Below are 14,803 nucleotides of genomic sequence, written 5' to 3' on the forward strand. Positions count from 1 at the left end.
GACGTCCCTGCTGTCAGGTGAGGTCCCCAAATATGCAGGGCTGGAGCAAAACCAGCTGCCAGCCTTTCGGCAGGATCTTCAGGGCCCAGGGGAGTGAGAAAGGTTAGCTGCTTTCCCTTCCTCCTAATCAGTCCTGAGCTTTCCCCATAAACCACACGCCGCGTTCTCTGGTGCATCTCATTTCTGGAAAGCACGGACAAAGACTTTGAGCTGCTGGGGACCTGGCATTTGAACTCCAGTTATGCCATCTCTTCCCCGAGCACGCGGTGTAGAACACGCTGTATGCTGTGTTCGTTCATTCCGCTGACCAAGGAACAAGCCTGGAGAACCACAAGTTCACGTCCTGCTTCAGGCTCTTAGCAGATGCCTGGGGACAAATCCAACAGAGATCTGGGAGGGAGTCTGGTCACTAAAGCTTCCAGAGAGGATCTCGTGTCCTCGATGAGCAAAGGGGTCTCTGGGATCTTCTGCAGCATTGCTCAGGGGCTGATCTCGCAGGGCCATGCTGGCTGCCACAGTCTATAGGGCTTCCCATTGGAGCCTACTGTTCTTTTTTGGTTTGTTTTTAAAAATATTTTATTTAAATTCAATTTGCCAACATACAGTATAACACCCAGTGCTCATCCCATCAAGTGCCCTCCTTAGCACCCATCACCCAGTTACCCCATCCACCCCCCTTTGTTCGTTTCCCAGAGTCAGGAGTCTCTCATGGTTTGCTCCCTCTCCAATTTTACCTCACTCCATTTCCCTCCTTTCCCTTAGAGTCCCTTTCGCTACTTCTTATAATTCCACAAATGAGTGAAACCATAAGAGCCTACCGTTGTGAGCCATTATTATTCTCATCCTATTCCGAGCAGACTATGAAATTACACACATTCCTTCCTTGGGAAAATGACAATTTGTTTAAAAAGAAATGTCACCACCACCACCCCCCATAAGAATTTCTGATGGACTCAATTCTTTTCTTCTACACCTAACTTCTAAGAGCATTAAAAGTCCAAGTTTTCATGTAAACTTGCCCCTCATCTAGATACTTCAAAAATGATGAAAGCTTTCCTTTTTGAGGGGTGAAAATTATTTATTTATTTAGCACAAGAGCTCATTAAATTTAAGAAATGCACACTAAAACTCGCTCTTTTCTTTTGATAAATGAAGGTCTGCAGACTAGAAATCGCCATCCTCAAATAAACAAGTCCAAGCCCAATAATCAAGCAGTTCTGAGAAATCTCATATCCACTTAATAAGAGACATACATTGACACATAAATGCTAGGTTCGGTTTTCAGACAAAGGATATATGGCTTCAAAAAATAGTGGCACAGTGCCTGCTTTTATGCTAAGCTTCTGAACAATTTAAATGAGTGGAATTTGAGGATGAAAGGGAAATTTTCTAAGGCACTGGTCCTGAAACTTCAGCATGCATCAGAATTCCCAGGAGGATTTATATCACGGATTGCTGGATCTCACAGCCCCACCTCTGGCTCCCCTAGAGTTTCTGATCCCTCGGGTACTGAGTGGGGCCCGAGGATTTACATGTCTAACAGGTTCCTAGGTAATGCTGATGCTGCTGGACTGGGGACCACATTTTCAAGAACCACTACTCTAAAGAAATTAAACTCCCTTCTGTATCTGCCTGGATGTGGAGCATTTTCTTGGGATCATTATTTATGCCCCGGGCCCTCGCTAAACCCTGGAGAAACTGAGAGCTCTGACCACGTTGCCGTCTTGCTGATCTGAGCATGTTGGCATCTTGATTTTGGCTTCTGCCAACACATTAGCAGAGATCCTCTGTTCCTGTTCTTGATTCTGTTAAAGAGCCTGAGACGGGGGAGTATTTTGGTCACTGGTTCATATGAAGAGACAGGTCAAATCTATGCGATCCCCCTGATTTTCATTTTTTTGGAAATGGTGGCAATTGTGATCCTTCCCAGGCCCTTTACACAACACTCTTCCACTCAGACATGCGGTCTCCCTGGTGTCTCCCACATTTGAGTGAGCACTTCTCTTGCCTGCAATACCAGAGATTTACATCTAATTGGAGGAGAGAGATTTCGATCAGCCTTTCGGTTTTAGGCAGAGCACATAAAGCAAGGTTCTCTCTAAGCTTCTCTCCTTTTTACGACTCAAGGACTGATACTCCTTTCTTGGTATCGAATGGGGCCACCCCTCTGATTATAGGTTCGGTAAAGTTTACTGGAAAAAAACGTCTAATTCCCCAGCACATTGGCTCAGAGGCTGGAAAGCTTCTTTAGGGATTACACAATTCCCACGTAAGAAGTACACCGACTGCAACCAAATTTTATGTGTATTTCAGCATCAGCAGTGGCTGCCACGCTCTGGAAAAGGATTTTTATGGGAACAGGCAAATATCCCTGAGAAAAGCACAACAGCCCCAGATCTACGGATGGAGAAACAACTGGAGCAATTTAAATCACCATGTTCCCGAGAAGGAGCCGAAAGTTCTATTAATAAAAGGCAGAGTCACTCAAAGATGAAAAGTTTAGTATAACTCAAATAAAAGTGAGTTATGTGGCCATTTCCCAAAACATACGCCCCATCTGAGACCTGGAAGAGCGTTATGATGCCTCACAGGTGTGTGCGTGGCAGTTACCAGAATTACCTGATTCATCGACTCGCATTTTTTTAGTAGGGCTGTCACAATTCTCATCATCTGACATTTCCATTTCTTCTTCGCGGCGGATGCCCATGAGCTGCTCACTTTGAGCGTTCCGGAGCTCCTGAAAGCAGAAGATATGAGGATGTCAGAGTCACGGACACACGTCAACATACCTTTTCCCAATGGTCTTTTGGTTTATTACGACTGACAGATGAACGCTTAGAATCTGGAGTGTTTCCCTCCCAGCCACTGCCCTGCATTAATCTAGAAGGAAGCTCTGACGGTGTGGGCAGTGGAGAGAACCCGGGATAAATCCTTGCTGGCCAATGACTAGGCAAGGGGTCTTCAGAAAATCACTTAATCTCTTGAGTCTCAATTTCCTCATTTGCCAAGAAGAGGATAATAACATCACCTGGTAGGATTACTCAGAAATGCCTCTTGACATGATGACTGGCACACACGGAAGGGACTCAGAGCTTGTGATAAATATGCACGATGGCATTTATATAAGGCCTTGTTGACCACTGACCCACTGTGTAAATTCAGGAATGTTTCTTCTTAACCTCGATTTACTCATTGGAATACCGTGATAATAATAGTTTTGAGGATAAAATAAGCTCATTCATGCAAAGATCCTCAGTATTATGCTGGACACTTGTTTTTTTTAAGTTGATAACGTGGATCACTAAAATTCTTCATGCAAAATGGTGCCCCTGAGAGGCACCTGGGTGGCTCAGTCGGTTAACCGTCTCCTTTGGCTCAGGTCATGATCCCAGGGTCCTGGAATGAAGTGAGCATAGGCTCTCTCTCTCTCTCCCTCTGCCCCTCTCCCCGCTCATGATTTTTTTTCTCTCTCTCTCAAATAACATCTTAAAAAAAAATAGTGCCCCTGCATGTGTGTGCATGCCCGTGTGTGATCCCATGCACACACCATTCAGACATCCAAGTGGTAAAATGCAAAAGATGCTGAGGACAAAATAAAACAGATGCCTTCCTTTTGATGTTTCACATCATCATGTAGGGTTAGTGTTTCACATCATCATGTAGGGGTTAGTGTTTTTGTCGTGTTAGTTGTTTTGACATCACTTAAAGATCTTAGGATCACATCTTACTTTCCCTACTTACTAGAGGATTGACCAGAGTCAAAGAGTATATGTGAAAACTCACTGTAAGAAGTAAAGAATCACAATAAATTGTTTACTTCCTTGCCTAATAACCAGGATGCTATAATTGTTCATGGTAAGTAATTACGTTACTTTTTTTTAAAAAAAGATTTTATTTATTTATTCATGAGACACACACACAGAGAGAGAGAGGCAGAGACACAGGCAGAGGGAGAAGCAGGCTCCATGCAGGGAGCCTGATGTGGGACTAGATCCCAGGACTCCTGGATCATGCCCTGAGCCAAAGGCAGGTGCTCAACCACTGAGCACCCCCCAGGCGTCCCTACATTACTTTGTATTAAGCTGAATATTGTGTATTTGTGAATCCTTATCAATTCTGTTCTTTTACATGTATGATCTTCAAAAATAAAAACAAAACAAAAACAAGACAGGGAAAGGACTACATTATTCTTTTTCTCCCCACTGAAATTGAAGACTCTATAAATTAAAGTCAAATAGTTAAAATAATTCTACTTTATAATAAATCTATGAATAACAATAAAACTAAATTATGACATCTAATGTATTAATGGTGTGATTTTAAACATAGTTCTAGTCCCCATTGGATGGATGTGCCTATTTTACTGTGTTGCAGGTTCTCAGAATTCTCCTTTCTCCTTAACTCACAGATTTTTAACTGTGATAGGACAGAAATAGAATTATTGCTAACAGTATTTGCATGGTCAGCTCTGAACCCTGGGAATCACCACTGCAGAGGGGAGGGATAGGGGAGGGAGGGCAGAGGTCAGGGTCCCTGGGGGAGGGATGCCCATCACAGGGAGTCTTGAGAGGCCACCAGGATTATGGCAATGCCTCCTCACTCAACCATGCCACCCAGTAAAAGAGGTGCCAATTCTGCCTTAAATAACACCAGTGGGTCTTGGAGGCGGATGCCACATGTGATTAGTGAGGACGTCTTTAGCTTGTGTACAGCTAATTTTTCTACTGACAAAGAACCTAGTTCCCAAAGAGGTGGCCTGAAAATACTTGAAACAAGGAAAAGTCAGGTGGAAAGAATAAATGAGGCTGAAAGGGCCTGTTGTTTCGTCCCCACGATTAATGACAAACTGTCATACTGTAGCTGTTCTCGTGGGGAAGGGTGTTGAAAAGAAAAAAAAAAAATTGGAGGGGGAAAAAAAAGCCGAGGGTGTTTCCACAGGGTGTCTCTGGTTCAGCAGTAAATCGCTCGTACACTCTCATAAATCTGTAAAGGTGTTGCAGATAATTAACAGATGCTGTACATGGGAATGTAGGAAAAATCAAGCCAATTATCAAGCTTATACGCAACAGAGAAATCATCCACAATGTTAAATTACCAACTGGTATTTAATCAATTAAGCGACATGTAGGAGAGAAAATCAAAGGTAATTTAGAATTCTATTTCCCAGAATATCAAAAGAGGTGGTGGGAGTGGCAGGGAGGCACAGGGCCTTTGCAGGAGCCCCTTTCAGGACTGCATGCATCATCCGTCTCTGCCTCACCCCGTGTACCGAGCAAAGCAAGCAGGCTTCCTTGGAACAAAGCTGGAGGCCCTGGCGTGCCCTGCTCAGCAGCAGGGACCACAGCCCCCCCTGTTCCTTCCGGGCCGCAGGGCTAGGGGCAGGGGGGCCCGGCAGGTGGGAGGCGTGATTTAGATCAATAACCCATAGTTCCTACCACTCGCTACTAATGATGGCCTTTTTATGCCTGAATGCCGCTTGCCTTTCTTTTGTCATTTCTTTTAATCAGGTTTGGTGTTTATGTGAAGGAAGAACAAATCATATAATTAAGCAATTCATAGACCCATCGTTCCCAAATCTGAACCACAGTTTATGGATTTCGATTTGTGTTTTCATAACCCTCGATTCGTGTATTTTATCGTCATCGAGGACTCTCTCCTCCCGAAAAGCAACCTTGACTCGGGTCTCGATTCAGTGTCTGAAAGAGCAGCAGGTGAGCACCCTTTGTGTTTTCTGGCTCCTGAAAAATTAAAGAGAAATCCCACTTCCTCCTTCCTCATAAGCCTGAACAGAGGAAGAGAACTACAGCAGTCGCCAGCCACCTTCTTAAGTATTTGTGAACAAAATAAAAAAAATGTCCTTCTGAACAATAAATTGCACTAGCATTTTAAGTGTCCCATTATTGTGAAGTCATTCAGTATTCGCCATAATAACAGTGATAATAAAGAATTCATTTGGTATTCATGTGGATGTTACATCTAGTGCCATTGGTATTCAGCTCTAATTTAGCATTAGTTAATGGGCACTTAAAATGCTACCCAAATGATTGATATTATAGTACTCTGTGGTTCCTCAAACTCCATATAAAACACTTATTTTACAAGGGTGAGCCAAAATCGTTAAATAAGCAAACCTTACCTTCTATAAGTTTTGGGATTTTGAAAGAGGGGACTATCATTTGGAGAACTTTAATATTAACATGCTAGAGATGGAGAGGCATCCAAATGAGAAACATTCTCTCGTTAAAAACAAAAACAAAAACAAAAAAACGAATAAGCAAACAAAGATAGTATACTTACTTTGAAATTACAGGTTCAAAGCGTACACTACACTGTGGAATTAAAAATAACAGCTGCACGACCAATGACTAGTGACACATTCTGGTCCTTCTAGGTGGCAAGAAAGGTCAAGTTCTGGCCTCTTTCCTTGGAGTGGATACTCACACTTTGCACATGCATTGATGGAGAAGGGTGGACCCTGGCTAGCCTGGACATTCACTCCCCCGGGGGAGAGGGGCTCTGGGGAGAGTTGCTATATGCCTGGCTGGCTAGCACAGGGGACTAAGGCATTGTTTACGATGGGAAGGCACAGAAGAAAGGCATACTTGCCATTTCTAGCCCAAAGAGCAAATCATCGTCACGTTACAGAACACTGAAAAAAAAAAAAAAAACAAACAAACCCCCCCCTAAAACCCTCCGTATTTACTTAAAAGCCAGCTCTCTATTTTACATTACACTTTTCTTCAGAATCGGCAGGCAAAGTGTCTTGGCTTATTTCCGAGCTCTTTGCTATGAATGGGAGAGATGCTCTTCTCCTTCGCAGGAGAGAAAAGCACTCTGCTTCCTAAGCATGAAGTCAGCTGCTCTCCTGGATAAGGCACAGATCTGAGCTGGATTTGGAGCTGACAATGCGATGGGACAAAGGCAGGACAGCTGCCCACTGCAACAAAAACCGAAACGGCGGCAGCCACACTATTCTCTGCCAATCCGGCTGTGTGATGGTGGTTAAAAAGTAATAATAAAATCACCAACCTCAGAATGCTTTCGCCAAATGTCTATGTTCTTGCGCTGAGCTTTCGAGAAATGGTCCCAAGCTTTTTGTCTGGTAGAAGCGTTGAAAACGGCCACAATCTGCTCAACTTTGGTGAACAAGGAAGTCAAACAAGACAAGTAATTTATGTTGTGATCACTATAGGGAAGCAAAGCAAAGACACTAGGAGTCTATGGATGATGTCACAGTAGAAATAACATCATCAATATCCATCCAATTTGTGCCTTTTTTGTACTTACATGTTAGCAAGGTTGGGGATGGCTCCCTTCAAGTCTGTCTCCATAACTTTAAGTTAAGACACAATCTAAATTCGAGTGGGAAGAGTTCATGGGCATCTGCTTCCAAGCATTCTGCAGCTCTTGTTTAAAAATGTGACTTGGGATGTCTATATACCTAGATCTATAGCTATAGATCTGGTGTTGGCATACAGATACAGATATATGGATAAAGTAGCGCCTGGGTTGGAGGCTGAGAAGTGAAGCCGGGGTGGAGTGGCTGAATGAGGAAGAGCCAAACATAAATCTTTTGCTTTTTGGGTCTCCATCTCAAGGACTCATTGCAGGCCTCTGAAGACATTACCATTTCCAAGTTCTGAGGTGGGGCAATGAGTAGTTGTCTCATATTGCCCCTCAATGTCAAGGGCCATTTTTACTCTTTGGCTCCTGTCTCCTTCCCGCCCCTCCCTCCCAGCCCTTTGCGCCCACTGCAGTCAGCCCTCCAGCCCTCTGATAGGGGGACAGGAGCCCCCGCCTCCACTTCAAGAGACAGAGGCTCACCCAACCAGCCTCACAAGCATGCAGATCTCATTTCAAGACCACGTGGCGCTTTCTGTAGTTCATCAGGACCACATACCATTCTGTTTGGCCATTTTCACTTTCACAGGGCTGCCCTCCCAAACCCCTTGGAGTCCTAACTCTCTCACTTTGACTTCATTTAGCACTTTTGTGGCTCCAAGGCAAAGTGCTATTGGAATGGTAAGTGTTGTGGGGGGTGTGAACAAGGTTATATAGAGAAAGGGATGAGCTCTTAGTAGTGGATGTTGGGGGTGGAGCCAACCAACTGCAGATCCAATCTTGCTTAAACAGTTATTGATCTAGTAAGCATGGGATTAAGGAAATTATAGCCCTGAATTAACCATATGATTAAACCTGAATTTCTGAATATTTAGTTAGGAAGGCACAGTTAGAATTAGCTTCTCCTGGATGCTGATATTCTATCTAACATAAATCCTTCTTGAGTGATTCCCAAGGCTCTATTATAAAAAAAGGGCATCAAAGCTCTTCCAAATCTTCCAGGTGTCCAAAGTATGGCAAAGAGTAATAGAATAATCCCCACAGAACAACAGCACCTGGTGCCACAATTTTAAAAATTAGCACACAACATAAACAAGTGTATGATGGAGCAGAGGAAGAAAGTAGATTCCATTCACTTACCACACTGTAAATATCTTATAATGCTAATGAGCAACCTTTTCCCAACCAATGGGTAATTTTCGGAGGCTTTTGTGCTTACTCTTTTCTACCTTGAGAGAATCCCAACTCCGAATCTCCTTATTTATCAAACTTTATCATCCAGGTCACATGATGTCCTTGTTACACTCCATTTTGAAGAGGAGGATGTACTGTCACCTTCGCTCACACTCTCCATGGGCACCTGCGCCAACCTTCCCCGACTTCATCTGGAGGAAGTCACACTGCCAGACTAGCCTCATCGTGCTGCTCTAAGTGCTGACATTTACCTGACTACCAACTCCCAGGGCTCTGCTTCGCTCCACTGCAGCATGGTTGGTGGAGGAGAACTGGTTCCGCCCCACTGCCTGGGCTTCCTGTTGTTTTGTCTGTACACGGGCAGGGTCACCGGGGATTTTAAGCTACCTTCTACACGGGCAACACAGGGCAGTCAACCCAATATTGCAGTGGTGAGATCCACTGTCAGATGAGATTACCTGTAATCATGAGACTGTTAAAGAGTAACAGACCCCATTGCTTTCAGAGTAGAGCTTTTTAAAAAATAGGCATCATTTAGAAGAGTGACAACTGTGCTATCCAGAGGGGAAGGGGCAGTAAGTACTGAGGCCGAGTATTTGGGTGGTGACGATAGTAAAAATTCTGCCATCAGTCAAGAGAGGCTGTTAATAGAGGGGATACATTAGAAAGGAAATTACCTGTTCATATGCTTGTCTGTGGAATAGGGGGAAGGTCAGAGAGGCCAGTAATACACTTGGAAGCATTCAGAAGGGAAAGCACATAGGAAGAAAGGCCCAGTGGCCAAACACTGCACAGGGTCAAGGGTAAAAATAGATCCTCTACTATCTACTCAAGCCATGTACCACTGCAGATGTTTCCTGTTTGAAGCAAAGTGCCTCAGTTATTTAGAACATGTTGTTACCATATCCCAAGGTAAACTTTCAATTCATCCATCCATCCATCCATCCATCCCTCCATCCCTCCATCCATTCCTTCATACAGCAAACATCTCAGATCCTCTAGTTACCAAGCACTTGACTGACTGCTAGAAATATATGATTAAGCGCTCTGATGTGTGTCCTCTGGCTATAACGTAGAGTTCACCATCTGGCTTAGCATCCACTCCTCACCCAGCATTTGCTGAGGAGAATCACAGTCTCTAGGGAGAAAGATGAGCAGTTAATTATCCTATGCAAGAGAAGTATGGATGACACAGTGATTGACTCAGTAGGCGGGGTCAGGAAACACCCCCAAAGAAGGCAGCATTGTTGCTAGGTCTTGGATGATGAACCAATGCTTGCTCCCTAGTACAAAGGCTCGTAAGGAGTCATGAAAGGACTCTGCAAGGTTGGAGGGTGGAGGATGGATCAGGAAGGAAGGACAGTGGATGTTACATCAGATGGTGAACTCTATACATTAGAGTCAGAGGATGCACATCTGAGTTGGATTCTTTTGGGAAACATGATGGCTTGAGTTAAGGCAGAGCACTGAAATAGAGGCAGGATCCAGGAGTCATGTGACAGGGTGAGTTGACAGGACGGTGGCTGACTTGCTGCGAGGAAAGAGAGGGGTAGAAGAGGAGGCTCAAGCTTGAGAGGTGCACCAGAGATTGTGAGGATAAGCACAGGGGGAGGGCTGAGAGAGACGGTAAAGAGTTTGCTTTTGAACACGCTGAATTTGACATACCTGAAGGTCATCTAGGTGAAGCTGAAATACATCAGAGTGGTTCAGAAAGAGACAGCTCTTAAATTTTCTGGGTCATTCTCAATTTCGGGCAATTGTGTTCTTTTCAATAGGGTAATTAATTAAAAGCAAAACTAAATGTCATTAGCTTTATACTTATTAAGTTTTATGCTTTCTCCGCATATATTAACAAATAATAAAGAACTCCTCCCCAAAGCAAACACTGTGGAACTCCAGCTTAGGTTTAAAAAAATAGTCTCATGGTATGTCCAAGGCCCAGTTTACTTCTCTCATTTCTGCAGACTGCCCCTGAACCAGCCATTTGTCTTGCAAATGAAAGTTCTTGGGCACACAAAAGGACTCAGAAAGATTGCTTGGATCAGCATAAATTCATCATCATTAGGGAAAAGCCACCTCCAAGAGTATGCCTTAATGAATGTGATTCAAAGACATCAGATCTTCAAAATCATAAATCAGGATGACCACTGGTAGTGATGTCACAGGTAAGGACCATACAGTTTTTTCTTTAAGATTTTATTTATTTATTTGAGAGAGGGAAAGAGAGAGAGAGAAAATAAGTGGGGAGGGGCAGAAGGAGAGGGAGAGAGAATCTGAAGTGGGCTCTGGACTTGAGGCTCGATCTCACGACCCTGACAACACGACCTGAGTCAAAACCAAGAATAGGGACCGTGCCACCCAGGTGCTCCAGCCCCCACTCTTCTTTGTCTCCAGCAGGGAACACCACGGAGCAAGTCCCTGAATTTAAGTGCCACTCACTACTTCCCTGGTATAATTCACAATACTTGTCCTCTATACAATAAAACTATAAGCAGTTACTGACTAAATTGAATGTTTAAAATTCTACCTAAAAGCTCAGAGAAGACATAAATAGTAAACAAGATGGTACGGGTATTTGTTCAAAAAAGTAGCTTATAGAAGAACAAATTCAGATCGACCAACACCAACCGGTGCCTTGACTGCCCCTAGTGGGCTAGAGACTACTGGCCCAAGCCCCACTTGAGCCTGGATCAGTTATAAACTTAAACATTTTGGAAGTATTATCAACAGGAGTTGAGTCAGAAAATTCAAATCTACCCTTCACACCTTGCAAATCCTCTCCCAGCCCACCACCAAATTCTATGCTTTAAGTGTGTTGCCTAAATTAGGTTATTTGAGAATCAGGAAAAATTAAAAGTTATTCCCTCCCCCACCCCCCCAGTATGTTTGAATGTCAGTCTTAGATGTCAAAATAGAGTCCCTTATATCCAGACCCTATAAGTGAATGTAAGGGAAGGATAAATAGAGCTTTGATGAAATTGCTAATCACTCTTTGCAACTGCAAACCCCTTGTTAAAAGATAAAATGAGGTCTGTTAAAAATCTGAAGTGTTTGAGCTAAAGTGGATAGAATCAGGTGGTGCCTAACTGGAAGCGGTTAGGAGAACAGGAGCTGGAAATAGTCTTTTACAGAGAATCAGCAGAAGCACAACAAGGAAATCATGGGTTGGTCACAGCTGAAAGTTCAGTTGGCTGCTTGTGATTATTGTCCTTAGGTTTTGATTGTGGCAACTTTTAGGCATTCATAGACTTGGATTTTTGTTTGCTTTATGTGTACCTCCACCACATTAGGGCCACCTCTGTCTGGTGTTCCCCTTGTTTAATTAATTTAACACTTTACTAATCGTTATTAATGATCCTGTCCACATGCATACCCATATACATACACATAACTCATGCATCTATGTATGTAGCCTTCAGAATTAAAAAAATAATCCCTATGACTGAATACTTTATTTTTAAATTGATTTTTACTTTTCTTTCTTTCTTTCTTTCTTTTTTTTTTTTTTTTAGATTTTATTTATTTACTCTTGAGAGACACAGAGAGAGACAGAGACATAGGCAGAGGGAGAAGCAGGCTTCCTGCAGGGAACCTGATATGGGACTCGATCCCAGGATCCTGGGATCATGACCTGAGCCTAAGGCAGACACTCAACCACTAAGCTACCCAGGTGCCCCAAGACTAAGTAATTTAATAACTTTTTTGAGTACTTTCCCTCACCTCAAACTGTTTGGACATCTGCTGAGTTCAGAACATACTTCTTACTTGAGAGAAAAGTTTATAAATTCTCTTCAGGAGCACTTGTCTTCAGTCTAAGGGAAGGAGAGCTCAGAACAGGACACCCACTTACCCGGTAACAGGCCACATTTAAACAAGCTCCCTGGGAAGGAGCAGAGCACCACCGAGTTCAAAACCTCCGATTTCAGGCTGCACAAGGCTCCTGACTTCTGAGCTCTGAGCAGGAGAGCCTTGGAAGCAAGGAAGAGGAAGGTTAAGCTCCTCCTCCGAACATAAACCCAGACCTTTCTCTTCTTTGTCCTCAGGACTGAATTCTTCCTTAGAGTCCCTGCACTTCCCATATCTCGTGCTCCAGCTAAACAGCTGTGAAAGAGCCTCCATCCCTTTAGTGTCCCAAGTATCTGGGGAAGCTAAGTCCTTACAGGCAGAAGGCTTGCCCAAAGAGAGCACCTCAAACAAATCTTCCAAGCTCAATTTCTGTTTTTGATGTCATCTGGGCTCATCCAAGAGCCTAACCCTGTAGAACTCAGAGGACCTTTGGGTTTCCTCTAAGGGAAAACATTTTTCCACAACCTCCATGAATAGCTCAGAAAAGATGTCCAAAGAAAAACACATAACTCATGAAATCGCTGACCTCCCCCACCCTGGCTTGTTACTTTTAAGAAATATATATATTTTATTTAAATTCAATTTGCCAAAATAGAGTATAACACCCAGTGCTGTTAATGTTGTTTTTAAATACGAAAAGCTAGGGTAGACTTGATGAGTCTTGGCTCCCGGACTGAAGAATTGTAACGGAGGAAATGTAGGGAGTGATTCAGGCTCTCAGGACACCCGGAGGAGCAAGACAAAGCCAGAGGGAGGAGCGGACAGGGGAAGCTGCTAGAAGAGATTCCCAGAGAGATTCCTGACTACTCACTCTGGGTCGCAAGCTCAGAGGAGCCTGCCAGTCAGCCTGGCAGGAAGCCCAGGAAATAGAGAATTAACACGGTCAGACCCATACATTAGGGAGGCATGGACTAGAATTTCAAGTTGAGGAGGAAAAAAAAGGGCATTCTGGGGTTTTCTCTTGAGATGAGTAAAAAAGAGCATTGTTGCGTGACACCGTGAATCCATCACGGCCGTGTTAAACCTGAGGTCAGGACGCCAACGGGCAAGGCATCATGTCTCTTAACTTCCTGGCTGGAGGAGGTATTTGGTTCTTTTGGGAAATGGACAGGAAGAGAAACATGGTGACACAGTAGAGAAAAAAATTATATATATTAAAAAAAAAAAAGAAATAGGATGCTTTTAGCAAATTTCGAGTAAGCAAAGAATAGTGACACGATTCAAATAAATGGTAAGATATTAGGTGGATGGTGGCTTCTTAAGTTTTGTATAAAGCCTTATGCATTTCAGGAACTGTAGATCCCCTTATCAATGCATATATTCAAACATGTTGAGAGGTATCAAAACAAAAATCTAAGAGGAATATTATAATTTTAATGGTTCCTTTACAATACGCAGCATTTGTTAGGCTTTTAAAATCCAGTAAATCCCCCTGCCTAGACTATCCCTAGGGACTAAATAAAAGTAAAAGATGTAAACAAGGAAAAAGGAACAGGGACTCCTGGGTGGCTCAGGGCCTGATCCCGGGGTCCTGGGATGGAGTTCCGCATCGGGCTCCCTGTGAGGAGCCTGCTTCTCTGATTCTCTCTGTGTGTCTCTCATGAATAAATAAATAAAATCTTAAAAAAGAAAAGAAAAAGGAACAAAACAAAATGTAAAAGGCTACCTTCCCATCGGCTGCCTCTCATCCAGTTCTTTTCTTTAAAGGTGACCGCTCTGAGCATATTCTAAAACTTGCTCTTTTTCACTTAACATATCTTGGAAATCCATCAATATGCATGTTAAAGGCATACTTCATTTCATTGCACTTTCCTTTATTACACTTCACAGATACTCTGCTTTTTATAAATTGAAGGTTTGTGGCAACTCTACGTCCAGCAAGTCTAGCAACATCATTTTTCCAATAGCATTTGTTCACTGCATGTCTCTGTGCCGTGTTTTAGTAATTCTTGCAATATCTTAAAGTTTTCATCATTATCTTTGTTATGATGATACTGATCAGTGATCTTTTTTTTTTTTTTCTCTTTATTTGACAGAGCGAGCACACATGCATGCACAAGTAGGCAGAGCGGCAGGCAGAGGGAGAGGGAGAAGCAGGCCCTCTGCTGAGCAGACAGCCAGAGGCAGGGCTTGATCCCAGGACCTTGGGATTATGACCCGAGCGGAAGGCAGATGTTTAAGCAACTGAGCCACCCAGGCGCCCCTGAATCTGCAACCTTTAACGTTACTATTGCAATTGTGTTGGGGTGCTGTAAACCACACCCACGTAAGACGGCAAACTTAATAGATGTGTGTGTTCAACTGCTCCACTGACTGGCAGTTCCCCCATCTCTCTCCCTCTTCTTGGGCCTCCCTGGTCCCTGAGACACGACAATATTGAGATTAGGCCAGTTAATGACCCTACAATGGCCTCTAGGTGTTC

At 43.4% G+C, this 14,803-nt stretch overlaps 1 protein-coding gene across 2 annotated transcripts in view; it reads right to left on the reverse strand.

The window, feature by feature from the left end:
• ENOX1 (ecto-NOX disulfide-thiol exchanger 1) overlaps positions 1–14,803 on the reverse strand; it is a 247,744-nt gene that overhangs the window by 114,466 nt on the left and 118,475 nt on the right. For both annotated transcript variants that reach the window (XM_041730978.1, XM_041730979.1), the window contains exons 8-9: positions 7,030–7,136; positions 2,620–2,737 (exon numbers count right to left, since the gene is read on the reverse strand). In XM_041730978.1, the coding sequence (XP_041586912.1) occupies positions 2,620–2,737; positions 7,030–7,136 (225 nt within the window). The remainder of the gene's footprint in view (positions 1–2,619; positions 2,738–7,029; positions 7,137–14,803) is intronic.

This window comes from Vulpes lagopus, chromosome 16, assembly GCF_018345385.1.
Source record: "Vulpes lagopus strain Blue_001 chromosome 16, ASM1834538v1, whole genome shotgun sequence".
Taxonomy (NCBI): Eukaryota; Metazoa; Chordata; class Mammalia; order Carnivora; family Canidae; genus Vulpes; species Vulpes lagopus.